Raw genomic sequence first — 27,708 nt, 5'->3', positions numbered from 1 at the left:
ATTCACTGGCCTTGCTTTGTGTCTGCTACTTGTACAGTTTCTGGAGCTATAATATGCAAATATGTAAATACAAATTCTCATGCAATTTTGTCTCTTGGTTTCTGAAAGAACAAAGTGGTCAGTGCGATCTCCTTATGAAGGTGAATGGAAAAAGACGAAGCACAGTAGCATAAGAAATTATCCGACTGTTTAAATAACTATTTAATTGGAGAGAGAAGGACATACTGCTTAGTAAAAAAGCATGGCAAACTCATAGGTCAGTGAAGAGATCTCTTTCTTCCTGTTTATTAATGGATTTTTTTTTTTAACTTGTCTTTTCTGGGAGCTGATCCAGCTCAAACAGGTTGTAAATCTTCAGCTTCACTTTGGAGAGGTCCCAGTGGCTGAAGTTTGAGCTGAGGGGAGACACTTGGCTACCCATCCCAAACAAGCTGCCATGTGAGCCTAATTCTGGAAATCCAAAGCAAATGGAAAGGGTGAGATCATCTTGCTGTAGAAACTGCCCGGAAATATTCAACTGTTCTTCTATGTGCTTGTCCCTGTTGTTTCCAGCACTGCTGTGTAAATGTTAAGTTTCTCAAAGCAGTGGGGAGATACTTCATGCATGTGGCTGTTCTAGCAGGAAGGAGTGGTGTGAAAAGCAAGAAAAATGAAAGTGAGGGCAAATACCTGGGGCAAAAGGGCAAGATCTGAGAAATGCATTTGAAGGCTTCACAGAGGTTTTGAGGAGGGATTGCTGATCTTTAAAAAACATATCCTGAGATTCTCTGCAGGTTAAGTGGATTTTGCAGTTTATGAAATGATTTATAAGATGTTCTGGAAAAAAAAAATAAATCTTTCCTGAAGCAAATAAACCGAAAGAAATTGCTTTCCCTGCTCCTGACTTATTTCTGAATGTACAACAGCTCAACACCCTCTGACGGAAGCTCCTTTCTCCTCTGTCCCCAGAGCTGCAACCTTGTGCTGTGCCTTGTTTGACATCCCCACGCTTCGCCATAAATCCTCACTCCAGCTGTCTCATGGAACTGGAGGCTGTAGAGGAGCTGACAGGGACGATATGTAAAAGTGATGGATGTGTAGGATGCCTGTTGTTTCCTGTGGTAGAAGGTGGCTTTCCTGATTTAGATAAGAAATGCTGAGGTGCCTCTCAACAGTATTAGTGCAAGCAATAAAATTTCTTGCAGCACAATATCTATAGAGCAATTGGTGTTTCTCAATCCCTTTTAACTCAATACCCATGGAACATTATTTGGGAGAAGGACCTTTCTATACATCACTACTGCAATGCATAAGCAATAACGTAATACTTCAATAAATAAATTTAGGTCAATTTTTCCCTTTTTGTTTTTGTTTTGTTTGCTTAACTTTGGGGTTGTGTCCATGTACTACAATTACTTCTTGTGCAATCAATCAAGAAATGTTTGTCTAAAGGACTGCATTTTTTTTGCCAGTATAAGCTGCTAATCTCTTGCATATTAATTTATTATATGGTACCAATGGCTGCCACCCAACTTACCCTCTGATCCATAAATAATTGTCAAATGCTGAAAGCTGCTGAGTGTGCTTGCCATCTTTCTTGAAAGTCACACTAGCTGAGTTGCTACAGGTGATGGAAGTTATTTCCTGAAGGCAGGTGCTGAATGCAAAGCCATAAGCATCATTGTCTGAAGGCTTTCTTCCACAGGAGATTCAGGTAGGTGTGGGGGGCATTGATTAGAATGCATCCCTCCCTCCCTCAAGGAGTTGGCAGAAAAGCAACAAAGAACCACCAAGGAGAGAGATGCTGAGAGAGGGAGCAGATTAACAGGGCTTGTTGGGGCACAGTCCTGGCTGCAAGATCAATTGTGGAGGGAATTTCTTGCCACACACAGCGTGAAACCTTCAGTCTCCCTGTTCTCTTCATATTAGCACCTTGCAGTGTGAATCCCCATCATTCAGATCACCTTGGAAGCAAGAAGAAAAAGCTTCCCTGACCAGGGAAGAAAGGCATGAGTCACACTCCTGGCCACTGCAGTTTATGCATAGATAATTGTCACATTGCTGCTTTAGCAAAACAGATGTCCTCTGTTAGCAGCAAATGCAGTTAGTGCAATACTTCAAAGGGCTGCGGTACCTGCCACGCTACTGGAGATCTGAGTGTGTGTCCGATAGAGGATTATTAAGCTTCAGATCTCCTGCTTGATTTTTTTTTCCCTTAAGATATATAAAATTACAGAAATGTCACCTAAATCTTTCTCCAAATTATTTTTGGAGGGTTATTTAGTTTGCTAAGTCAACATCTCAAACCCAAAATGTTACAGAAAATAGCTGTGATTGAGAAAAGGCCTGTGAGGAATGATGGTGTAATTGAAGACTCTGAACTGTCAGTCACAATTTCAGGTTTGGTCAGAGAATGTGTTATCTTCTCCTTGTTACGTGTCATCCATCCTCTGTAATGCCAACATGGCTGTTTCTATCTCATCTTCCCTTGGTTTCTACCTCCTGTTGCTTGACTTTGGTTTACCCCACCCTAATTAAAAACTGGGGAGTTGTAAATACCTGTCTACAAAGGATTTAGAATGGGAAGTGTTAGGTGGAGATGGTAATGGGGTTGGAACAGCCTCACTTATACTAATCTGGGATAATGTATTGCTACAAGTTGAGTGTAGTAATTAAAGTACATTATTGAGTTGTGTAGTAATTAAAGTACATTATTGAGTTATGTAGATTCTGCCTTTCATATTTTGCATTCAAATTCCTACCAGGTAAATTTAGGGGTATTAGTACTTGCCTGATTAGCAAATATTCTCCGTTACACACTTTAAATACAAAGAATACAGTAGTCCTGTGTAATTTGTTGTAGGAATGGGTGTCTTTGCCTTGACAGATATAAAATGTAGTAAGTACTGATAAAGCACCCTGAGATACTTAAAGGAGCATAAACAAGGAGAATTGTTGTTTGTTTTTAGTATTGTATAAAGTACATTGGGGTTATAGGTCAGTGCTTATAACTTGAGGTTTCTGGTTTGGTTTGGTTTGGTTTGGCTTGTTTTTTTAATGGTGGTATAGAAGAATTCACATTGCAAACTTCTTTATGTCCTTGTTTTGAATTATATATATATAATCATATATATATTAGCTTGTTTTTTTTTTCACTGTTGCATATTATTGCAACCTTCTCAGCTTTTCTTTGTCTCCAGGTCTTCTATTTTAAAAAATGCTTCTCATTTTGCAACCACTGCCTCATCCATCTGCATCTTTTTAAAACTGTGCTGCCTCTCCATGTACTTATTTCCTTCAAGCTTCCTCTTGCATATGGCTTTTTTGGAAGCTGTGGAGCTCTTATTACTATGCTTTTTGGTTGAGAAGACCACATTTTTCTGCCTGTGCTATTCTGGGCACATATCGGTCAAGCTTGCTGTCTGTAGTCAAGTCAGTACCTGGAGCTGGTACTTTCATTTGAGAATTTCTCTGCAATATAGCTGTTCTGAAAGGTTAACCAGGTCATTTCAGACTGTTGGAACCAGACTGTTGGGACCAGAGTGGCAGGGAAATACCATCCCTGGAGCCATCTGCCTATATCTGGGGACGTCAGTTCCTTTTGTCTGCCCCTAATGTCCCCAGATATCGTTTCCACTCGGTGAAACTGGCTATGGCACTTGGCATGTATATGGCCAAAACAGGTTTGGTGCCAAGATTTCTGCAGCTGGCAGCACAGAGCTCCAGGGGATTGGATCTAACTCTCAGACTTCCCTCTTCCCTTGGGACAAACTGCTGTGTGTTGTGGGGCTTCACATTTGCCTGTACTGTAATTGACCCTGTGGTTGCTACCTCTGTCAATGATCTGGATTCCTGAGTATCACTGTTCCTTCAGTCTTGAGATCTGCAAGCTTTATAAGCAACATTTTTAGATTTTAATTAATGGTTTACTGCTTTATTGACAGGTTCTGTAATATTTCCAGATAAAGAAAACAAATCACCTTATGTAAGCTATTTTATGAGTATATGAATGAAATTTATGTAATTCAGTGTTTCTTCTGACTTCAGCTGTATGCACCACACTGATTTTCTTCCATGTTTTTTTTTTTAAATTTTAAATTTGATATTTTGCTTTGAAGAATCAAATCTTTCTGATTTTATATTTTGCTGGTTTCAGCCTCATTGTGGGCAGCTGTACATGACATGCACTGATTTTAGCAAGGCCACAGAGCCCACCTCAGCCTGCTTCCCACACATACTGCCCATAGTGTCTTGTTGGTTTTGCACAGATTAGGTCATGAAGAACTACTTTTCCATGCTGTTTTCACTGTGTAGTGTGGGCATGTAGGTACCTACAATAGCTGCAAAGTTTGGAAAAATGAAGGAGGTGGATTGCTGTCACTGACTCATTTTGCCTTCTTAATGTTGCCAGGTTTGCAAAATCCTGGATCTCTGTACGTGTTGGAGGGCAGGGCAATTTCTTGTTCAAACTTGTACTTCATTTTTAGTGAAGACACTTTCTCTTTGCAATGCAGGATAGGATCCTCTAGCAACTGACACACAGTTCTTTACCCTGTCTGTATTTCAAACTAGATATCATTATGGGAGGATGGATTTTTGATGTGTCCTGTAAACTTTATGATAACTGGTAATAATAGACAGGATGCTGAAATTGATAAAAAATGTAGAAAAATAAGCCAAGGCAAATGAAGTCTTCAATTAGGTTACATACTAAAAAACCCCAGAAAAGAATTACAATTGGAATTTTGTATTTAGTTACTCTTAAAATATAAAATATAAATATTTTAGTATTATGGTCTTTTAAATATTTAATTGTAATGTGAGTTTTTAAGCATTACCTCCATGTCATTAATCCTCACTTGACAAAACTTATTTTTTCTATTTACTGGGAAAAAATGTTTGACTGAACACTCAAGGTCAGTTTTTCAGAAGCTACATGTAACAATTTTGTGAACTGTGTGTACTGGTAGGTGAATCTGAATTTACAATGACATCTAAAGATAAGACAAATAATGCTTTTGATAAAAGCACGTGTAAAATCTAACCTATTGTAACCAACATGTAACACTCACAATTTGAATTCAGGGTTTCTGAGATAAGCAGCTATGTATGTTTTTAAAGTTCCCAAAGTGGGTGAAGCTGTTTCACTCATGGCTTATCCAGTGGTCAACAAGGGCTCCCACCTGGTGTGATTCCAATCCAGATCTCCCAATAAACACCAGCAGTTCCCTAACACAAGCTTCAGGACAGATAACCTGAGCTCATGCAACTCCAGGTTTTCATACTGTGGCTTGCTGTAACCAGGCAGGCACACTTTTGGTCAGGGATCAGCTTGATGTATCTCAGTAAGGGAAATGTATGGGGTGCAAGAAAAGGGCAGGCAGTGATAAAGAGGGAGGGACAGAGGGAGGGAAAAGAACTGAGACTTTACAAAACTCAGTCTCCAGAGAGAACTGGTGGAGCAAGAAGGGAGATCACCTTTTCCTAACTGCAATATTTTCTTTTTGATACAGACAAGCTGATAAATCAGCTCTGAAATGCTGACAATAAGTCAAGCTCTTGTAATACTGATAATTTTTTTGTTAATTGTTGAGTTTTTCAGACTGCAAAAAGCATGCAAGCATTTCCCTCCTGGACCAACTCCTTTCCCATTGCTTGGAAACTTGGTGCACCTGAACTTTCAGTTTCATCGGGATCTTCTGATGGAGGTATTCCTTTTAAAATGCTCTTAATTCATTAATTTTAGTCATAGCATAAATGAAACTGATACATTAATAACAAAGGGAAGTTTTTAAGTCTTAGAAAGCTATAGACAAGGCATGGATATATAAAGATCAATTTGATCCCTACATTCAAGTCTCCTTAGGTGGAATATGTCATCTTATGAGAAACTTAATGTCCTTAAGAATCAAATAAATTTGGAGACAGGATTTCTGGCTTGTTATTAAAATCTGAGAATAACAGTAATGAAAAAGATGCTTCTCCATTGCTGAGAAGTCCATCTGTGTTACTTTTAAAAATTCTGACACACTGGAACTACCTATTTGACCACGAAGTGAGTAATACAGTGCTCATGTATGTCTGCTTGTAATGTGGAACAGGTGTACACTGCCTTTCTTCCATCACCTCCTTAAAACTGTTCGCTGCTTGCATTCAGTGACAGTGACTCCTCCCCAGGGCAGAGTGCCTCTCTCTGCCCTGACAGTAATTCTTCTAATGGTTTGCAGATGTCCTCTAATTCAGACCCATGCTGGGTAGGCACAGACCATTGAGTGCAGTGCAGACTCTGTCAGGCAGTGATGCTGTGACATGGAGAGGAAAGCTAATATCTAAGGAATTATAAGGAGAAGCGATTGATTAGCTTCAGCAATAGGAGGTAATTCTGGTGGCACCTTAGACAGTGCCTACCACCTCTTTTGTGTTATCATGGGTTTGCTGGAGTAGAGTCTCATTTTTGACAAAGCTTTCTTCCATGAATGGTTGGATTTCCTTTGTCATACATATATCCCTGCTTGGATACCACTTCCTGTATCTGATGGCCAGTGCTCTCCTCAGTACTGTGAGGAAACCCTGGACTCAGATGCAGTCCACTGGCACTTCATGGGTGTTGACTAGTTTATGGTTCCACCTCCTCTCCCAGAGCACACAGATGGAGAACGTTTAATCAGTGGGTTTCCTCTGGCAAAGGAAGAGCTAGCTGGATGCACAGAGCCCCAGAGAGGTGCAGAGTGTGTCTGTTCAGTTAAAGAAGTACAAATGTTGGGATTGGATGTGATGCAAAGTAAAATACAAAGTTTTCTTTCTTTTGCTGCAGTGTTTCTGCAGCCTGTGCTTTGAAAAGAAAATCACTTTCCCCTGGGTAAAAAAAAAAATGGTTGCTGAAAACCTTGTTCTCAGAAAAACAAGTATCTTTCTGCTTCTAGCTACAATTAGATTAATGGGGATGATGTTCTCAGCACAAAACTGGCCATTGCACTGGTGCATAGCAGATGCAGTGTCTGTTTGCAAAGTATGATCATTCATCTGTTCTTTTCTGGTAACTTTTCCTTTTCCAGCTGGCAAAAACTCATGGTAACATTTATACTTTGTGGTTTGGATGGACCCCAGTGATCATACTGAATGGATATCAGGCAGTGAAGGATGGCATGACTACACACCCTGAAGATGTTTCTGGGCGGATGGTGTCTCCTTTCTTCAGAGCAATGGCCAAAGGAAAAGGTGGGATTTTCCTGCCATAAATACAGCACAGGAATGCTGACTTGGCAAACTTGCCTTGTTAAATCTTGTACCCTCTCATTCAGCATGCTTTTCCATCAGATGCTTTCCATGTCCTTCACTAGCTCTTGAGAATAACTTACTACTTGCTGCGATGCCTTTTGTTCTGAGCTTTACCAAATCTGAGAAACTCTTCAAATCAGGTTGTTTCTTTGTAGCCTTCTTGCTGTGTTCACAAAGTTTCTGATCCCAGATCAGAATTCAACAATCTTGCCCTTGTCATGGAATAATCCAATTTACTGCACATGATTTTGCTCTACATCATGTGAATGCAAAGTTTGCTTATGAGTTTGGTAACAGTATATATTATGATTGCCAAACACTTTCCATTATGAGCACAAGACCTGTAACACCCTTCTTCAGAAGTCTCATTGCTATATTTGCAGTCACTAGTAAATGATTTTTAAATAAACTTTGATTGTGAGAGTGCCTGTGACACTAAAAAAAATCCACTTCTCCTTAGTGTATTTCAGTGGTTTGCAGTCTTTTCTTTTTACTCCCCTGCATTTTTTCTATCAAAGAAAAGACAGATAGCTTAAAGCCAGGCAAAGGATCACCATCACAGCAGAAGTTCAGGGCTCTTCAGGTAACCACTAGTGCAATTTAACGATCAGTGGAGTGGTCTCCCTTCCAGAAGAGAAACAGGGCCTGAACAACACTAATCCTCCACTTCTATCACCTTGTCCTACAAGCATCACATGAATTGATCTATATCTTCATAAACATATCCTGGCCCTGTGCTCTGCTCTGTAGAAATGCATCCAGTTATTCCTGTCTTGAGTGTGATCACTTGAGTATGGCTAAAGCAGATCTTCTAAAAAGGCATGCAGTGGTTTATTGGTTTTGCTTTCAAAGCTTAACTGCTATTGATATTAAGAACATGTGGTCTAGTTATAGTATAGGTATGTTTGGCTAAGATTTCTGTTTACTGGTAATTTCACCTAAAGATGCTTGCATCACAGTGTATTTTCTGATGTACTCCATGTATTTTAGAATATATTTTTAAGTGAATTGTTAACATCTATGGCAAATATTAATATGCCAGGGAACACCCTCAGGTATTATATTGGCAAGTGGCCGCTCCTGGAAGCAGCAGAGACGCTTTGGTATAATGACTCTACGCAATCTGGGAATGGGGAAAAAAGGCCTGGAATATCGAGTGCAAGAGGAAGCCTCTCATCTGGTGGAGTTCTTCATGAACCTAAAAGGTATCTGTTTTCTAAGAACTCAGAGACTCTTCAGTCCTGGATACATATCTTCAGTATGCAAACTTACCTAGCCCTTTCTAGGGTAAGAGTATTTCCAGAGCGGTGTATCCAAATTTACCAAAGACCAGATAGAGCATAATGTCACAAGTGGGAATAAATTCCTTTAAAAAACTGTTCATAAACCTAATGAAGTTGGGAAGTTCTGAAATTCCACGCCTGTGGGCTAATCAGTTGTCTATGATATGGTTGTACAATGTAACGATGTCACTAAACTGCCCAGCCAAGCCATTCTCAGACAGCCTGCAATAGGTAACTAAGAGTATTGCAGAGTTTAGTAATTTCTCTAAATTTGTAACTTTCACTGGTACTTGGTGCCATGAGGTACGCTGGATATTTTTGTGTCTGTCTAAGGAACTATTGTCAAGAGAATTAAAGAAAGTAGGAGGTGGGAGGGAACTTTAGTGGATTATCAGGTTCATCCTAGAGTCCAAGCCAGGATCATTTCTATCCAAATAATTGTTGCTAAATTCTTGTCTCATAATTTTAAGAGAAGGATCAGACAGAAATATGGTGATCATCTGTTCACAGCTGAGACTGTAATAATTCTGACTTGTCTTCTTCCACAGAACTGAGGACAGCAGATTTGATAGGATAACCTCTAATAGATCTTAGTTGTTCAACATTATTTTCCAGGAATGGATATTGTTTTAGAGACCTGATTTGTTTTAGAGCTATAAGGAAACAGTTTAACAGTCTCCTTTGCTCTGAAACTAAGTTGTTTTTTCATTATATTAACGCCACATCTCTATCCCCATTCATGTCCTAGCTTGATAAAGAGAGCATTTTATGTAATCTCTAATACATCTTGTCCTATCTGTGTAAGGAACACCTGAAGAAAACATTGAGAGTGAGTACCAGTTACTGTGTTTGCAGGAAGACCCGTGGATCCTTCTTTCCCTCTTTTCCACTCTATTTCAAATGTAATTTGTGCTTTGGTTTTTGGATATCACTTCTCTGACGAGGACAAAACCTTCCATGAACTGATCAGAGCCACGGAGTATTTATTCAGATTTGCAGGCAGCTTTGTTCACCGGGTGAGTAAATAATATGCTAATAATATGCTATTTTTTTTTTCTGAAATAGGTAGAAAATGAAAGTGTGGGTATAAAACTGTGTCTTCCTTAAATGCATAGCAACTGGAAAATGCAAACTGGGAGCTAAGATGTGTCCTTGGGGACCTTATTACTGCTTCCTTGCATTGAAAGCCATTTATAAGAACGCTTGTTTTGCAAGTTTAGGGGACGTGCCTCTTGATTAATGGCTTTTAGTCTTTCAGCATTTCTGAGACTGCTAACAGAAACCTTTAAACTTGTTTTGAGACTGAGTGTTTCTCATCTCATCCCAATTTACTTCTCTCTCTAAAATTGGCTATCATTAAATTCACTGTTCTGCTTTCTATTACTCTGCAAATTGTATGCTCACATCTTTTTTTCTCCCTCACAAATAATAAAATATTCATTATGAATCTTTCAATTGCTTCATTATAGCTTGCAATTCTCACATTACAAAAACAATATATACCTTCTCTGACAGTCTCACAATTTAAGTTCTGCCAGTCTTTTTGGTAAGTACCTCCCACAATGTACCATAAAGGCCAGCTTTGTACTTGAGTTGTCTTGAAATTTTCCCCATTAATTTGACTTCATGATTTACACCGTAAAGAGGGACAAGCTGAGTGTAATGGAGACTGTGGATAGCGGAGCAAATTCCACTGACTTTTGAGTATTATAGGAAAAGGCAAGCAAGTAAAATGCTGATGTGGTAGTAATCCTTTTCAACAAATCTGTCAAATGAGGGTAGCACTATACAACTTTCCTATAGTCAAAAATAGAAAAATAGATGAAACTTGAGGATAATGAAAGCCAGGAGATCTTAATGATACAGAGGAAGCTTGTGATATCCTGTTGCAAGAGCTTGTAAACACTTTGGATTGGAGTTATAAGAACGGATCAAATTGTAAAAGTATAAAATTAAATTATTAAACATATTAGGAATTGAGATTAATATTTGCCATGAACTTAGAACATTTCAGTAAAAAGCTTAAGAGGAAAGATACAGGTGTAAACTAAAGGCAAACAGTCTTAGGGTGTTTCCAGCACTATTTCCCCTTTGGATCCAGAGAAGTGTTAAAGTAATAATCTGATAATAACCTGTGGGACCAATTCTAGAGTCTTGAACACCTTATGTTATGAGACTGGAGTGAAACAAACACAGAGAAGTGTTAAAGGGATAACCTAGATACTATCACTTAAAATTAAAGAAACTTTGCTTGTTAGGTCTAAAAGGAAAAAGAAAGGAGATGGAAATACTGTTTGCTTGTCAGGGTGGAATGGGAGACGCTGTGAGGAGAGAAATATCTAAGCTAGAGGACAATACTTTGAGCTGAAAGATGTGTATAATTACTCTCAGCAGACTGGAAGTGCAATATTTCTAACTATTAGGACATTTGTTTCTGTAGCAGCCATAAGGACTCTGATGGGGAAAATGAAGTTAGCCCTCAGAGTAATATCCAGTCTATTCTTTCCTCCTGTGTACTCCAGAAATTCCACCAGTTACTTCAGGGTGCAGACTTGCTAATCTTAGTAGCCACACAGTATCCAGAAAGGTTGTCCTTACATTTTGAGTGTGGGGGACCTAGAGTCTCCAATGGTGCAGGAGTAAGGTTGTCTAGTGATCTGCATTAGTCAAGTAAACTTACTGGCATGAACAGATTGTTGCCAGTACTGCCTTGACCCCCAGAAGTGTGTCAAAATTACTAGTAAAATTTTACCACATTAAGACAAATATCTACTCAAAGCAATGCTAATTTGTTTATTCTACTATCAGCATCTCCAGACAATTCAGCTTTTTGGTGTTTCTAAAAGCAGTTTGTTACTGACAGATAATTAATACTAACTTTTGTGTGTCACTCTTGCAGCTGTATGAAATTCTCCCCTGGCTGATGTGCTGGCTCCCTGGTCCTCACAAGAAAGCATTATCTTGCTATGATGTTCTGAGTTCTTTTGCAAGGAAAGAGATCAGAAAGCATGTGGAGAGAGGGATACCAGACGAACCACAGGATTTCATTGATTTTTACCTGGCTGAGATGGAGAAAGTAAGTCTTCATTATGCCTGATCACATATTCATGGAGTATAAGGCCAAATAGATGATTAAATCAACCAGTCTGACCCCTTCAATCATAGAATCTTATATTTCATAGGCTTTCCAATGTGAATTTGGGAATTGCTAAACCTTGTTAGCATCCAGTTTTGTGTTTTGCTTACATGAACAAATTACTACAAAGTATGCTAGGGTGTCATCTCATGAGCTATCATCTGCTTTCCATAAATATCCATGTATATACTTTATTAAGTTCTCATATTTATTAAATATGAGAAAGTGTATGCCTGCAGGTTACATAACTTGGGTAAACCACCACATCTTCTACACCTGGTACTTCATGTTTACAACAGGATTAAATGGATATGTGTAGATAATTACCCTGAAATAGCTGGCATGCTGCTTTGGGTTGCAGTGAGTCCTAACACTGGCTGTCATTGTGCCACATGACTGTGTGGTTGCTCCCTTGAGATGGAACTAATTGTGGGGGATCTTCCCTTTACTGGAAACTCTTTAGATCCTGGTTTGAGGAGATTCTCCACTTTTTAAGGGATTCCGAGATTATCTTGGAATCCCTTGCTATCACTCCTGCAACATCAAAATGAGAGTAGTCCTTCCACTTCCAGCCCAATCCCTTTCAGCAGTTGCACCTTAGCAATCCCAGCCTACTTGATTGTTTGACCATCCTTGGAATAGGAATTTTATGCATCACACCTACCAGCTTTCTTGGCAGGTGGATGCTGACACCAGTGGGTCCTAAATTATATGCATTTGGATGTCCCAAGCCTGTTTTCCCTGAGTTACCTCTGATTTCCTCACAGTCTGGGGCACGATTGGCTTGCCACCTGTACTCAGATTGGAGGACTTGGGAAACAATTTCACAAACAGCCTGCCCAGGCCATTATTTTCCAGAGCAGGAAGCCTCTCTTGAGCCAGAGAGGCTCTGCTTTAAATGTAGTCATTTTGGGATAGTTTTAAGAGCTAAAAGGAACATCTTTTTTCCCAGGATAGTTGAAGTTTATGTAGCTTCTACCTCTGCTCATAAGCTTTCAGCTAGTCAGGCTTCTGTGTTCTCACAACGCTGGCTCATGAGCTCTGGAAGGAGTTGATACATCTCTCGTACATTAGACCTGAATGAATATAAGATTTACTAAAATAAGCATTTTAGAGGCAAAGGTGCAGCTTTCTCTACTGTCAGGGGTGCGAGTTATTGCAATCTGTTTATTTAAAAATATTTTTGCATAATGTATTTTCTCTAATTGTTTTTACATTTTACTCCCTTATTATGTAAGAAAGCAAATATTTGGGTACCTCTCTCCAACTAGTTCATATCTATCCTGAACTGAGAGAAAAAATTACTTTCAAGATATTCTATTGAGGTCCTTTTATTCAGAAAGGTTTTTCTTTGGACTTTGCTAGCCCCATTAGACAGCACACTGGAGTGACCAAGGCCTAATGAGTGACATTGTGGGGTACTTGTTTAGATGTACACTCTAGGCTAACTGCAAAACTTGTGTGCTTTAAAGTTCTTGTGACTAAGTCAACAGGCAGCAAATTGCCTGGCTTTTAATGAAAGAATATTCCATCTTGTGAAAAAGAGCAATGCAGGCTCACCATGTAAATTTGGGAAACTATTAATCTTTTGGTACTAAGTTCCTAACTAATTCCAAAACTTGGAATTTTGAATATTGTTTGTGCATATGCCAGCTATGGAAATAAGAACTCTCATGGAGGAAGCATACAGGATGACCTAACTTTTCTGCTTTAACTTCAACTTTTTTTCATCATCTATAGTCTAAAGATGGAGTCAAGCCTAAGTACGATGAAGACAATTTGGTATGTGTCATAAATGATCTTTTCCTTGGTGGATCAGAGACCTCAAGCACAACATTGTACTGGGGACTGCTCTATATGGTAGTGAATCCAGACATCCAAGGTGAGACAGATTCTTCCTGGGAAGGCTGTGGGTACTGCAAATGTTAATTATGGCTGAATATAATGAGTTGCAGGCACAAAAGCCACCAGTTGAGCCTGGCTCTCACTCTCTCAAAACACAAAGAATGGCAGCAGAAGCAAAAATGAGAGGCCCATCCTTATTACCTGACCAAACCAGCTGGCTGAAGGAACTTGCAGTGAGACAAAACTTAACTCTTTGCACTGACCAGTAAGTGAGGTGGTCTGTGTGGAGATGTTGTGGGCTGACTGATATCACCAGGAACAGAGATCAGAACTCTAATTATAGTCCTGTCTGCAACAGACATCCTTAGGGTATGAGTAGTGCTATCGCAGCTTTATTGTGTTTGCCACATGGACAGCTTATGCTTTCTTTCCCTTCTGGCACAACACTCCTTACTGAGCACACCAATACTCCTAAACAACCACTGGATCTTTTACTGGAAAACCAGCTGGACAGATGTTGGCAGGTTATGAGGGGCTGCAAGTTGCCTTAAGGAAGGCCATGGTCCTGGAAGACATGGCTGCCCCTTCAAGTGTTTTTCTTCTCAGGAAACAAGTAGAGAGATGGAAGATAACTTTCACGGTGCAAATCAATATATTTCCTTGAAGAATGCAGTGACTCCTTTATGTCCTTGCTAAGCACTTCATGCCCAGGCTGGGCAGTGGGCACCCATGGAATATGTGTTGCTCGGGGGTGGTCTCAAGGTTTCAGTAGAGCATATTCTGTGTATAAACAGATAATGGTGTGAGCATCTAGTCTTTCAGTGACCAGTAATGATTGTTGCAGTTTGTTCATAAAGCAGCATTTAGTAGGAGAAAAAAAATGTGGAATGGAAAGCTATAGAAGTAGAAATTTCAGAGGAGGATTCTGGCTGCCTTATATGTAGGTGTGGTGTTTTCAGGCAAGAACTATTGGCAGTACAGACAAACTGTCACTGTCTGAGACAATATTACAAAAGAGGTTGCTTAACTACTTAACACCAGGCTGAATTTCTTCATCCACATCTATGTTAGGGAGAGAACAGGTATGGCCAGAGCTTGAGGAGGAATCTGGGGCTGATGGCTTTTTCATCTGCTGTGCTTGAACACTGTAAGGAAGGGAGATACCTGTATTCCCACAGCCTCAGTAAGAGGCGGGAAAGGCTGTGTCATGGAGTGCACATTAGCATCCAAGGTTTTAGGATATTTCTGGTGTTGTTTGTTCATACAGCACATTGGCATACTTGGAGCAACTCTGCTCAACTCATCCTTTGCACTGGGAGTTGATGTCCAAGGTATGAATGCCAATATTGTAGATTTTGAGATAAGGAAAACTAAGCAATCCCTAAATGACTTCAAAACATGGAGCTGAGTGACCCGCCTTACACCCCGCAGGCATTCTGCAAGATAAATGTCAGAGCTGAAACAAATGCAGTATAGTCCTTGCCTGTGATTCTGGACCATACTGGGTTTTTTTGTTTGTTTGTTTGTTTTGCTTTGTTTATCCCTGTTTATTTTTATTTTCATATATTAAACTCGGGCATTGATTCATATCAAATCACAGGTTACAGATTTAATGTACCATGTTGAAATAATACATTTTTCCTGTTGCTCTAAGGGACCAGTTAAAATATTTTATGCATTTTTTCCACCTGAGATGTTAAATATTTCTCCACAGAGAAAGTACAGAAGGAGCTGGATGTTGTTTTGGGCCCTTCCCAGTTAATTTGCTATGAGGATCGGAGAAAACTGCCCTACACAAATGCTGTGGTTCATGAAATCCAACGCTTCAGCAACATCGTATTTGTTGGCATGCCCAGAGTGTGTGTGAGGGACACAACATTGCTAGGATTCCCCATCAAAAAGGTGCAGACATATTTTCAACCTCTGTTCTCTCTTCAGCACAGAGGCTTTTATCTTTTATTCCAGTTTTGTGACCTTTTTCCCATCTGTAAACTATTCTCCGTATAACCCAGGAACATAGTGACTGGCAAGAGTTACCATTTGTGTCTTCACAAATGAAATAAGTCTCTTCCTCAGCATGTTGATGCTCAGACAGGTGATAAAACCCCTGCCATGGAAACCTCGAGCTCCTGCTCTGCTGATCCACAGCACAACTGCAGAGACCAAATCTGCTTGGCTGGGGCAGGAGAAACTGTTTTGCCAAAGCACTGGCTAAAACATTTGTGCCCAGGTTGGCACTGCCAGCACTCCTGGGATGGAGGGAAACTTGTGAGCAGGTGGCTCACCAAATACTGCATAAGATGTGTTGATAGCAAATAAGGCATTTTTTAGAGTGATGTAAGTTCTTGCTGCAAAACACTAGCAAGAAGCAGGAATTGGCTGCTTTCATTGCAGGAGAGATGGGAGAGGCCAGCACCATTACTGGCATCTAGGACTGGCCCCACCTTCATTTTGTGGTGAAGTTTTCACTCTATTAAGTCGGACAACCAAGCAGCTAAAGCATGCAAGCTGGTCTGCTGAGAACCCAATATAGGAAAAGCCTGAAGTACTACTGCTAAAAGGGCTGAGAGGTTGTTGTCAGTGAAGTATTGTGGTAATTCCTGGTTGTATTTCTCTCTCTCTGGAACCCAAAAAGAGATTTGCAATGCTGGGACCTGAATATCAACAAAAGGGTCCTACTAGGAGTGTTATTATCAAGATTAGTAGTAGTAGTGCTTACAATGGAATTGTACCAATATCACTAATGCTGTTAACATCCACTGGCATAGCTGCAGGGGTGAGAACCAAGAATTTCCAATTCAGAAAAGATCACAAACTCCAGTTTTCAAGGAAAATGGTCTTCCAACCACATAATATATGGTAATTTCAAAATAGGGCAACAAGCAGCCGTTTTATCTGCCAGGCAGAAACTGATGGGTGAGCAGCAAGTAGCTGGAACTGAATCAACAGTTTCTTCCTTGCAGAACACCATCATTATGCCAAATATAGCATCTGCTCTGTATGACCCTGAACAATGGGAGACACCTCGGCAGTTCAACCCTGGTCATTTTCTGGATAAAGAAGGAAACTTCATACCTCGAGAAGCCTTCTTACCATTCTCAGCAGGTAAATGCACTGGCAGTTTGAATTGATGCAACAGATTAGATGAAGAACACAGAACTGTGAGACAGTGGCATTTTCTCAGATAACTTCTAGCTCTGCTGTTTCCTGCTTTTAAAGAACAATACTGGCTTTAATCTGCCAAGGGAAATGCTTTTGTGCTGTCAGACCCCAAAGGCTTCTTAGGACAATGTAGTGGGAATCCCACTTGAGCTCCTGAACCTTCTTGGCTTCTTGCACACAACAATTGGTCACATGTTTTGTCAGTAGTATTCTTTATGTTGTGGGCTTTTTTCCCTGAGAAGAAACACGTCTTGCTGGTACTGGAATAATTTGCAATCCCTTTTAAAGGATCACTCTGAAAGAAAAGCAGAATGCACCCTAGTAAACAAAGTATTAAGTTCTTGCTGACAGAACTGAAAATCCAGTTGCAAAAGAAGAAAATGATATAACAATGCACAGTTAGGAAACACACTTAGCAGAGAAGTTCCTTTGGCTTTTTCTTTGCTTTTATTTGTCTGCTTATCTGGAAATGTGACTATTGTTCATCTGTCACGAACATGCCATTGGTTCCAATGAAGAACTCTTGGAAATTAACACCAGACCTCTTGCTTTGTCTGTGAAGTGATCAAGCCTTTGCCATCTCTAAGTAATTTTGATTTGCTGACCTTAGTTCACAAAGAAAGCATGTGTAAAACAGCTGGGAGGTTCTTTGTGTATGACCTTGTAGTTCAGCATCTTCTGTAAAAGGAAGATAATTTTCTGCCAGGTCAGAGAAGAATTTATGATGGTACCTCAGGGATTTTCATTTGTTGTCTTCTAACCTATGACACTGGATGGGATCTTTCTGAGAAAGAACTCAAAGTTTTAGCACTGTGGCTTTCATGATCCTGGCCTTGAACAAAAATACCTCTGCTTATAACAAGAATGAATGAAGTGATTATGAAATTAATGGATTCTTAGATACTCATTTTCCTTCCCTTCTTCCTTCTGCAGGGCACCGTGTGTGTTTGGGGGAGCATCTTGCAAGGACTGAACTCTTCATTTTCTTTGCTAACTTACTGCGGGCATTCACCTTCCGGCTCCCTGACGGGGTGACAAAGATCAACACAGAGCCCATTTTGGGGGGTACACTGCAGCCCCACCCATACAGGGTCTGTGCCATCCCACGCTAGGCTGCAGCACATCAAAGACCAGAATGAGACAGTCACCTTTACCTCAGTGAATTTGCTCTCAAATGTATAAACCTTCTTCTACTAGCCAGGATACTGATATTAGTCTACCCCAGGGCTATTCAGAAAGCAGATCCAAGCCAAGATCCAGACTACCAGTACTTTTGGTCTGGTCCTTGTGAAAGGATTGCAAGGATTTTGATCATTTTCTCTTCCTGGACAGCACGTTAGGCAAGATGTTATGGTTCCCAACTGAAACCAACATGCTGTGTCTCTTCATCTGAGCCAAGTGGAATTGTCATAATGTCACTCCTGAGCAAACCTCAGTAAAATTCACAGGAGGAAAGCTGTAATTTCTTTGAGTGATTTGATGAATCCAAGTAATTTGGCTCTGGAAAATGAACCTTTAAAGCCCCATTTTGGTTTTAGTCTTCTGACTTTAGGCCTTAGACACTTTAATTTATTGACAGGTTGTGAATATAAAAAAAATAATAATAAAAAAGACCAAATAACACAAATCCCAACATCTGAAATGTAGGAAATACGTTAGAATGTGAGTGCATTAATGTCTGAATTTGATGTATCTCCCACATAGAAGTCAAAGATAGTCAATCTAAAGTTGAAGAAAGGAACATAAATTTGGGGGTTACTAGCAACGTGAAAGTGTGACTTAGCAGCCTGATCACTGTTATAATGTATTGACAGGTGATTTGTTGCTTTGTTTGTTTTTTGTTTTTTGTGTGTGTGGGGGTTTTGTTTGTTTTCTTTTCTTTGTTTGTTTTTCATGGTTTTTTTTTTAATTAGCTTTCTAATGATGTAGAATTATGCCATTATCAATTGTGCTAGGACAAGGCATATCATTGCTAACTTTGCATCAGAGTAATGTAGAGACTTTGGAAGGCAGCCTCTAGGGGCTACCTTAACACCCAGATTTCTCACTGTTTTCTCTGGGCTCTTTTCTATCCATAACCTACTTCCTGCTCTCCATTCAATCTCTTCCCAATCCTCCTTCCCCAGTTCCAATTCCTACTCCCACCAATTTCTCCATAGAAATTCTTTCAAAATTTATGTTCTCTTTTGGTTTCCCGTTTCTTATTTCTTTTCATCATATCAAGCTTCTGCCCCCTCTGACTGTTGTCTTCATAAGTATTACAGAAATCAGTGCTGAGCTGAAAACAATGACCAGTGAGTTTTCATGGGGAGCTTGGAAGGTCAGGTTTATTTGTTGGTTGAGGTTCCAGACCAAGAAAACAGCAACCATGGAGGGTGCACTGGAGGTAACTCAGTTGAAGAAAAGGCATAAATGACAGCTTGGTGCAGGAATTCTAGAATACCTGTTGTGCTGCTCTCTAACACTAATTTAATTCAAGACTGAGATAATTTAAACATACAGCCAGAGGTGAGATCCAAGTTCAGCTGTAGCTTTGTTAAAGCAATGTACTGTAGTACTCTTGAATACAAATCACTTTTGGAAAGGTTTCAAATGTTGGAGTTGAGTAGAGCTGTCTGTAAACACTGCCATAAATTTAGGGTTGAATTTCTGTGAGGACCAGAAGTGTTTTTATATTGGAATATAAACTATATTTATAATTAAATCAATGCAGAACATCTGAACTTCCTGAATTTAAAATGGAGGAGAACGTTACTAAAAACAAGTGAGCACTAATGAAAGCCAGGCTGAGTTGGACCAGATCCTGGCATGCCTTGTAGCTTTGGCAGTGGTCTGCTCCAGCACAACCCAGTATCTGCAAGCTTGCTGGGCTGGAAGGAAAATCAGGACAGTAAGGGGTTTCACAAAAGCAGTAGCTGACGTAAATAATTCAGTCTGTTACTCCACACAGCATTATAAAATACTGTCCCAGGACCTACACACTTCTGCTCAGCCTCTTTTCCAGCTTTATCTGTGCTTGTTCTCCACCCTATACTCCCACACCTCCTCTCTACTAATCCTGCTAAAGATGATGTCTTTCACTGCCTTTGCCCACTCCTCTTGTCATCTTGCCACTCACTGAAGAAGTTTAATGATAAGATGTGTGTGGAGCTGATTGTACTCAAGGGATGGAATGTTTTGTCTATTGAGACTGCAGTTGTTCTCAGTACTGTTGATAGATCAGCTTCCCCATGACTGAGTAGGACCTGGGAGCAGTACAAGGTGGAAGGAACTGATAATTTACTGCTCATTTCAGTCACTCAGGGATACTTTACCAGGCCTCAACCAGGCAGTACAAAGAAGCAAATTTGATTTTGAAGGAGTCTAGTAAAAGCTTGGCTCAGGGGCAGGAGCCCCCAGCTCGCTTCTGGAAGCTGCTGACTGAATTTACAGACAGCCTTGCACAACAATCTGATTAGGCTTGAGCAGTGGAGACCATGTGGTGTGTGGCCTCCTGTATGGTTTAGTCCATGTGGGTCAAGCAGCCATACCATGTTTCGAGGGCCAGTGCCATAGGTCTGGAAACCTACAACACCAATTTACACCCATGTATTCAGTTAAAGATCTGAAGAGAGCCAATAGTGAAAGTCAAACAGAAACTCAGCCAATCTGAAAATACTAATTTTGCTTTTCCTCCACCCCCTTGGGAAGCTTGGGAGTGCTTATGGGATGGAAAACAATTGTTTCCCTTCCCAGAGATCATCCTGTCAGTAGTTACCAAGGGTTATGAAGCTCCAGCTCCTGGACTGACTGACTTCTGGCAGTTGAGAAATTTGCAGGTTATGGGGAAAGAGCTGAAGTGATCCTGGGTCAGGTGCTGGTGAGGGATGACAGCAATCACCTCTGTTTGGCTCAACTGACCTCCCCAGGCCCCTGCTTATAGCTCTTCTGTTCTCCTCCTGTCCCTCCAAGTGCTGCTTTCCTTCCTGCCCATCAGCATGTTATCACTCTGCCCACTGATTGCAGCCCCTGGACATATGTCTGCCTTGAGCCATCGAGGAGCTGTCAGACTAAAGGGTGTAGCCCTGATGCTGATTGCTGGAGTGATGTAACATTTAAATGGAGTGACTAACCCTCAATCCATCTTTTTTTTCTCTTTTTCCTAACCACTGTCAACCTCAGCCTTAGGTGTCTGTGTTGTGGTAGAACTGTCATCTTTAATAATGTTTTGAAAACGATTGAAACCAGGCTGCAGGCATTTATTCCAGGGAAAGATGTACAACTGGGTGCAATGCTTTTCAAAGTTCTACTATTTATTAGGGGAAAAGTGAGTCAAAGAACTGTAGAGGTGGCTGTTTTATTTTGTATTTGTGGGGTAGCAGGATTGTGCAAATCCAGAAAGTCTAAAGTACTTAATGCTGGTGGATGTGAGAAAAGAAAACTGCCTGGCACAATATGGAGCTCAGCACTGCTAAGGTTACAGTTAGAGAAAATACTGTCAAGCTGATACCAAGACCCTCTGCTAATTTTTTTATTTCTGTTCTTTTATTTCTGTTTCATGGTAGGGCTCTCCTGGGTAGCGGTATTAGTACCACACCCATATGGCAGGTTGTGTGACAAACTACAGAGAAACTATTTATTCTGGCAAAAAATAAAAACAGAAATTAGAGACGAAATGAGCCTTGTGCAAAAGTTTGGTAGATTTTGCATCCATCCAAGGATTAAAAGCTAAAATTGATGCATTTTCCTTTCTGTTCAAACAAATTGTTTGGTAGGCTGGACTGTGGCAAAGTCTTGGTCTAAACTGTCCCTGTTGATGCTCCAGTGTATGAAACAGTGAATTAGTGGCATGTAGTGGAGTAACCACTGCAGTGATAGTTTGGGATTAAATTTTAAGAAATATTATCCATTGCACCAGCATAGAAAATTTTGTGAAAACATTTCTGTACTTTTGAGGGGAATCTAGAAGACCGTAAACAGACAGAGGTAACAGAAAAGAAGGTGTTTGCTGTCTTCCCAATGGAAGGGCTGGCAGGTGTCAAATGCAACAAAAAGGGAAATTGACCAGAAAAACTGGAGGGGTTTGCAATTCATGTGCCTTGCTGGGAAGCTATGCCTTATTACTCATGTTGTACTATGCATTTATTTTAAGTTACAAAAGAAAATTTTCAACAGGAATTTTTTTTGACGTTGTTGTTTAATACCAGTACAGTGTTTCTGGTTTGTCCTGTTATCACAAACTTTGCTATGTATGTCCTATGATGTGCTGTCAGAAATGGAACATGACACTAGCTGAACTTTCATCTGACCCAGCATGGCTCTGCTCATGTTTTATGCTGCTTACTCAGAATTAAGGCAGTTCAATATTTATCTTAGCTCAAGTTGAACATTTACTGTCATAATCTTATGTTATCCAGTTGAAAAAGTTGCTCTTCTTTTCAGACAGTGCCCTGACCGAGTGCTTGTTGTGACATAACTTGTGAGACTAGAAAAGATGCACATCCAAGCAACTTATAACCCTGGAGTCAGAGCCAAAATTCACTTAATGTTATTCATTTGCCTTTGATTAAAAGTCTTGCTGCTGGCACTTTTCAAAGCTTAATTTATTCATTTGCCAGATGTCTTTAGGTGAGCTGAGAATGGTAAATCAGATTTTATTCAGTACTAGAATTAAATTACTGATTTAAAAAAAGGGGTAATATACTAATTGAATTGAGGTTACACACACTTCCTTTAATGCATTGTTAAGAAGTCATGTGTCATCAGATGTGATATCTGCATTCAAGTCCATGCTGTCAGGGCACCCTTGAAGTGGGAACTGTGGGTAACTCAAGATGAGTACTTGGAGTAAGGGAGGAAAAGCAAAAAATAGGGATATATCAGGGGAAATAAAGAGAAGTGACCATGACTGGCAGAAAGCCAGTACCTCCTCACTCGGGTTTGACACCTGTTAGTCAGTTACAAGTCTTGTCTAGAAAGACATTATATTCATGGTAATCTGGCTGTTGTAGCCTTCCATTGCATGTTGGTAAAAACTCCCTTTTCTTTCTTTTCTGTTTGGCCACCTAAGGCAATGGCAGCTCCCAGCCTTCACTGCAACAGCTTCTACCTCAGCTCCCTCCAGAGTCAGATCTGTGTCCAGTGCTCTGCTCCACTGTCACTGGCTGCAGTAATGATATTTTTTCAGGCCTAAGGAGCAGCTTTGGCAGATCTGCTGTCTGAATTCTTTCCAGTTTGCCAAGCCACTGCTCTTCAGTAAGGTTTTAGGGGGTTTTAGACTTGAAGCAACTTGATTTGGTGCTTCCAAGTCTCAGGATTACTTCATTAATTTATAATTTTTATTTTGTTTTTTACTTCTGCTATTCTCTGTCAAACTGAGTTTCAGCTTGCACTCCCGATCACTGTTAGTCTGTTCACCCTTGAGATGTCCCTATTGTATCCTCCACACAGCAGCCTCCATCCTCAGATTCCTTTGGAATACACAAATCCAGGGCCTCAAAGACATAATGCATGAGCCTGAATCTGTGTTTGCACTTCACTCTTGGCATCAGGTGCTTTCAGAGCAGATTAATTTCAACTAGTCTCAGTAAAAACTCACAGGCATGGCTGGATACTTGCTGGAATAAGAAAGGTATATTTGCAGGGATGGTACAAAGTGATGTAGCATTAGGTTTGACTTGGTTTAATGGTGATCTAGATCTAGAAGAGTGATCTAGAAGAGTAGAACAAGTTTTACAGTGTGACATTTTCAAATTACTCTAAACTCTTCGTGGATCTCTTAGAGGAAAGAAGGATTTATGGGTCTGGCTGAGCATAAAAATAAAGACACAATGTAGAAAATAATACATAAAATAAACCCAGGCAAATATGTACACAATGAAACACAAGAAAAATACTCTGAAATTATATAGGTCGTTCTCCAGCATGCCCTAAGGAGCCTCTATAAATGTATGAATGATGTGTTAAAGTAGTTCCTCAGTGATCTGCTGCTCAGGAGCAGCTCACATTAGCTGGGCCAAACCAATGGCTTTATATGCACAAACACATGGAAACATATATTATAAAAATATTTTTTTTAAATACGCATATAACTGTAGATTTGTCCTCGTTCCTGTCATCCACAGGAAACAAAGCATCAATTTGTAAAAACACAGCAGCTATGAACCTATTTTTGAGACCAAATCAAAAGGACTTAACATTTTTTTCTCTCTCCATGTACAAGGAATAAAATTTCCATTCAAAATAGCTTTTAGGATTTCCCCCTCTGGGGGATAGGAAACCTTCAGTAGGACCTGAGAGACTACAGTGCACTGAGTGAGAAATAGCTGGTGGAAAAGTGTCATACACTAAAAAAAAATCAGCTCAGCATCCCCTGATGGAGACTCTAGAAGAGGAAAACTACAAGGACTGTAGAGAAAAGAAGAAAAGCCTCTCTCTTATGGATGGATTAAAAGAGGTTCAGATCTCTTCCCAGTCAGCATTAAGGACAAACAGGGAGCAGCAAAAAAAGAAGAGTGCATTTAGGAGCTCTAGTTTTTCTTTCCTGGTTAGCAGCATCTGAGCTGTAATGAATGAAGGACATCAGCCCACACCCAGTTCCTCTCCCTACCACTGGAAACAGGCTTCAGGCTGTGTTGGTTTCAGATAGCAACCAATGAAATATATAGACAAAATTGCACAACAAATTTAAAGCATCTGTCAGATAAATGATAAAATAGTCAACAGATGCCACGTAAATAAGTTCTATTATATGTGAAGTAATGCTGTACCTGTAGTCCACTCTTCCAAAAACATACATCACCGCCAGAGTCCATGGAAAAAAAGTGTGGATTTAGGGAAGCATTCTGAGCCAGAGAGGGAATGAAAATGGAGTGTTTGTGACTCAGCCAAAAGCCAGTTAAGAAGGCAGTATTTTCACCCTCAGGGAATAATTAAATCAATTTGAAAACATTTAGTTTATCGTTGTAAGCACAGCCAGCCTAAAGGAGAGATTTCCAAGTTCCAATGAAGTTCCAGAGGTAAAATTGTATAGTATTTAACGCTACTGAAATTCCAAAGAAATTCATTGTGCTCCACCCATAAATATGGCTTCATTTAAGCCTCTCTCCTTAAAAAATACCAGCCTAAATTATACCGACCTACCTATCTTTCTTTTGCCACATTTGGTGGTAATCAATACAGTCATTAGTACATTTCAGTTAAGGACTCACTCTTCCCCAACCCATTGTTATTATATAAGCCATCACAATAGTAATACATAATGTATAGATCCTTACGACATTGCTTTCCAGTGCGACCTCACAAATAAGAAACTCTCAGTAAGAAATTCTGTCCTGAATGTGGCAAAAGGAGAGAGATAACTTAAGGATGGCAGGGAGCAAATTGGATCCTCAAACTGCTAGAAGAGTGGGAAATGACTGGCAACTCATCCAGTACCTTGAGTCAGAATTAATCAGAAGTGTTACACAGATTGTATTTTCTCTAATGCAAATGCTGCTAGTTTTCAAAAAAGCCATGAAGACTGTTACGAGGAAAGCTTTATCATCTGGGAGAGGAGAAATCAGATAAACAAGTATTGAATGATTTTCTAATCAGGAAGATGGTTCCCAGGGAAAGAAATCAGCATGCCACAAGGGATGTGTATGTCCAAGAACAACAGAAGCAAATAAGCTGAGAGGATGATTCCTTTGTGCTCTTGCCTGTGCCTGCTGCTAATCCAAGAGACAATGGGGACCAATGCCCTTAAATATATGAAGGAAGGAGAATGAGGAGATGTAATGCCAAAGTGAGGTCCAGACTATGGTCAGGTATTGTCATCATAACCATTGAGACTCAACTTTCTGGTCTGAGACAAGACCTGCCACTGCTGGTTTATAGTCATGGCAATGAAGGAGTAACACAGAGAAGATCTGGTGTTCAGCTGTAGAAGGGATCTATTTCACGTGTATTTTCCTACTTCATGTTTTTATAGTTGTTTCTAATATTGCAATCATCAGAATTCACTATTCTTCATTTAATTCTAAGTTTGTTTAGCAACTGATGTATACTCAGGAGAGGTGCCCCTGAAGAGACAAATCCATACCAGACAATATTATGCACAAGCCCTGTGGAATGCCAGAAGACTAAGTCCTAGGGGCCCCACTAATTTGCAAGGAGTTTTTTGCGTGTTTTACCATCAAATTCCAGGTAAGACTTGAGAAGTTTCCCCAGTCCTGGTGCTGTTCAGTGTCAACAAATCAGTGCTGGGAGCCTGGGAACAGCCTGTGCTGTCACACATTAGCACTCTATATTCCTTCAGAGGGTTTGTTGTATGGAGTTTGTTGCTGTGTAGTAGAGCATGCAAAGTTGACCATAGCAGTGGCACAAGATGTCAAAGTGAAGGAACAAGCTTTCTTGAAAATATTGACTACCATAATACCATAAGGGTATAAAAAAGGCAGTTAAAAGGACATAATCTCTTCTCTGCTTTAGAAAGCTCTATTTCTGTTTCCTTCTGATTAGAGTCTTAGACAGGACATGACATTGCAGAGAATTACCTGTCTTACTGTAAAAGTTTCTGTGATTACCACCTCCATCATACACCTTCACTGGATGGAGGCTGCTTTTTTTCTGTTATCCCCCTGCATTGGTGCATCCTTATACAGCATAGCCTACAAAATAATGATTAGTTTTCTTGCTGGGCTCAAAGCAATTATTTTTCTATGAACATCACATAGAGAACATGATTCAGAGGAACAGTGATATTTTAGGTACCATCTCTCCACCTCCTGTAAATACCTTTGGTTCTATGCAGCTTTTTTCCAGAAGAGCCAGATAAAAATTTGCTTGAAGGTCAAATGTAGAAAGGTTAAGACATAGGAGTCCTACAAAAGAAAGAAAATTACGAAATATAAACATCACAAATGGAATAGTGAACAATACAGTGAAATTAAAAATTACAGAGAATCCAGATATGATCCAAAGGATTGTAAAAAACCATAAAAAGCAGAAATTACTTCAATGCAGCTATACAGCAGCAGTTATGTTGATAGTGTGGTACTGTGGGAAAAATACCTAAAAAGCTTATTTGAGAAATGAGAAGAAGATATTTCTTGAGATTTTGCTTTGTCTGAATCTTGATTTTCTTGAAAACCAAAAGGTTCTTTTTTTTTGGAATTATTCAGTTTAGGTGATTCAGATGTTTCCTAATGGTTCTCTAGCCATATATTTTTAGATGCTGCTAATCAGAGTCCTGAAACTGAACCAGCCTCATGATGCCAAAATACATCTCTTGTTAAAATTAGATAGCAGATTTGACTGCTGACATTTGTCTTGGATAGTTCAATATGTTGAGAGAGCTACTAGGAACTTAAGTAGAAAGAATAAAGACAAGGCTGCTGTGTGTTTGCTACTGATTTATATTTTGCCCTGGCTCCTGAACCATCTTGCAGGTCTTCACAAGAAAGTTTTTGCTTGTCAAGAGCTTGCATGTTTCCAGGGATAACACAAGGTATGTCTCTGCAGGATAGCACTGGAGGACAGTGGTGGGGAAGTCAGACTTATAAACTTGTCTTAAAGCTTTCAATGAAATAAGAAAATCCCATGGAGTGTTCTGAATTCAGCAGGATAGCAGATCTCTGAAAGAAATATCTGCCATTCAGAAATTTCCAGCTTTTTCTTTTGCTATCCTTACTACCTGTAAGACAGGATACTTTGTTCAGACATGAATAAACAGAACTTAAGAGGTATTATTATTATTTCCTACAGCTTTGTACATTTATCTGTTTAGGAAAATTAGTGATTCTGCAAACCATTGTTTGCTGAAGTAATCTGGAGTTAATGACTGCACATGTTGTAATGTTTGTTGCATTCTAAACTCACCCCTCTCTTGCCTAAAGATTGTCAGCAATCCCAGAATCTGTAACTTGCTGAAAACAACCTGGTCAGGGTTCTCTGTGACCTCTTTTTGGCAGGACAGAAATCACGACAACCACTTTGCACTGGGCACTGCTCCATACTTGGACTAAACCAATAAAAGAAGGAAGACTAACAACAAGGTCACATGCA

At 39.9% G+C, this 27,708-nt stretch overlaps 1 protein-coding gene and 2 long non-coding RNA genes across 4 annotated transcripts; 1 reads left to right on the top strand and 2 right to left on the bottom strand.

Annotated features, from left to right (window-relative positions):
• Positions 1-170: 170 nt before the first annotated feature.
• LOC139799929 (uncharacterized) lies at positions 171-16,972 on the bottom strand. The gene is made up of 2 exons (XR_011727521.1): positions 16,615-16,972; positions 171-450 (listed from the first exon to the last, which is right to left on the bottom strand). It is a non-coding gene; the product is annotated as an uncharacterized lncRNA (long non-coding RNA).
• LOC139799923 (cytochrome P450 2J6-like) lies at positions 333-18,209 on the top strand. 2 transcript variants are annotated; one of them, XM_071752483.1, is made up of 10 exons: positions 333-476; positions 5,582-5,687; positions 7,035-7,197; positions 8,313-8,462; positions 9,396-9,556; positions 11,440-11,616; positions 13,417-13,558; positions 15,236-15,423; positions 16,485-16,626; positions 17,617-18,209. In XM_071752483.1, the coding sequence occupies exons 2-10, from the start codon at positions 5,682-5,684 to the stop codon at positions 17,793-17,795; spliced, it is 1,308 nt and encodes a 435-aa protein (XP_071608584.1). In that variant the 5' UTR covers positions 333-476; positions 5,582-5,681; the 3' UTR covers positions 17,796-18,209. The 2 variants fall into 2 exon arrangements, with proteins under 2 accessions (XP_071608584.1, XP_071608583.1); XM_071752482.1 differs by lacking the exon at positions 333-476 and having other exon boundaries at positions 5,394-5,687.
• On the bottom strand, positions 17,591-27,708 carry LOC139799927 (uncharacterized). Its single transcript, XR_011727519.1, has 3 exons — positions 27,523-27,708; positions 26,440-26,525; positions 17,591-17,706 (listed from the first exon to the last, which is right to left on the bottom strand). It is a non-coding gene; the product is annotated as an uncharacterized lncRNA (long non-coding RNA).

Source organism: Heliangelus exortis, chromosome 9 (genome assembly GCF_036169615.1).
Source record: "Heliangelus exortis chromosome 9, bHelExo1.hap1, whole genome shotgun sequence".
Taxonomy (NCBI): domain Eukaryota; kingdom Metazoa; phylum Chordata; class Aves; order Apodiformes; family Trochilidae; genus Heliangelus; species Heliangelus exortis.
This window is presented reverse-complemented; position numbering and strand designations above follow the sequence as displayed.

What these genes read in the sequence shown, in the direction of transcription:
- LOC139799923 (XM_071752482.1), top strand. Translation starts at nt 5,517, where the DNA reads ATGCTGACAATAAGTCAAGCTCTTGTAATACTGATAATTTTTTTGTTA. An exon ending in ATCGGGATCTTCTGATGGAG is followed by an intron (nt 5,688 to 7,034) that starts GTATTCCTTTTA and finishes TTCCTTTTCCAG; the next exon opens with CTGGCAAAAACTCATGGTAA. An exon ending in ACCTGGCTGAGATGGAGAAA is followed by an intron (nt 11,617 to 13,416) that starts GTAAGTCTTCAT and finishes CATCATCTATAG; the next exon opens with TCTAAAGATGGAGTCAAGCC.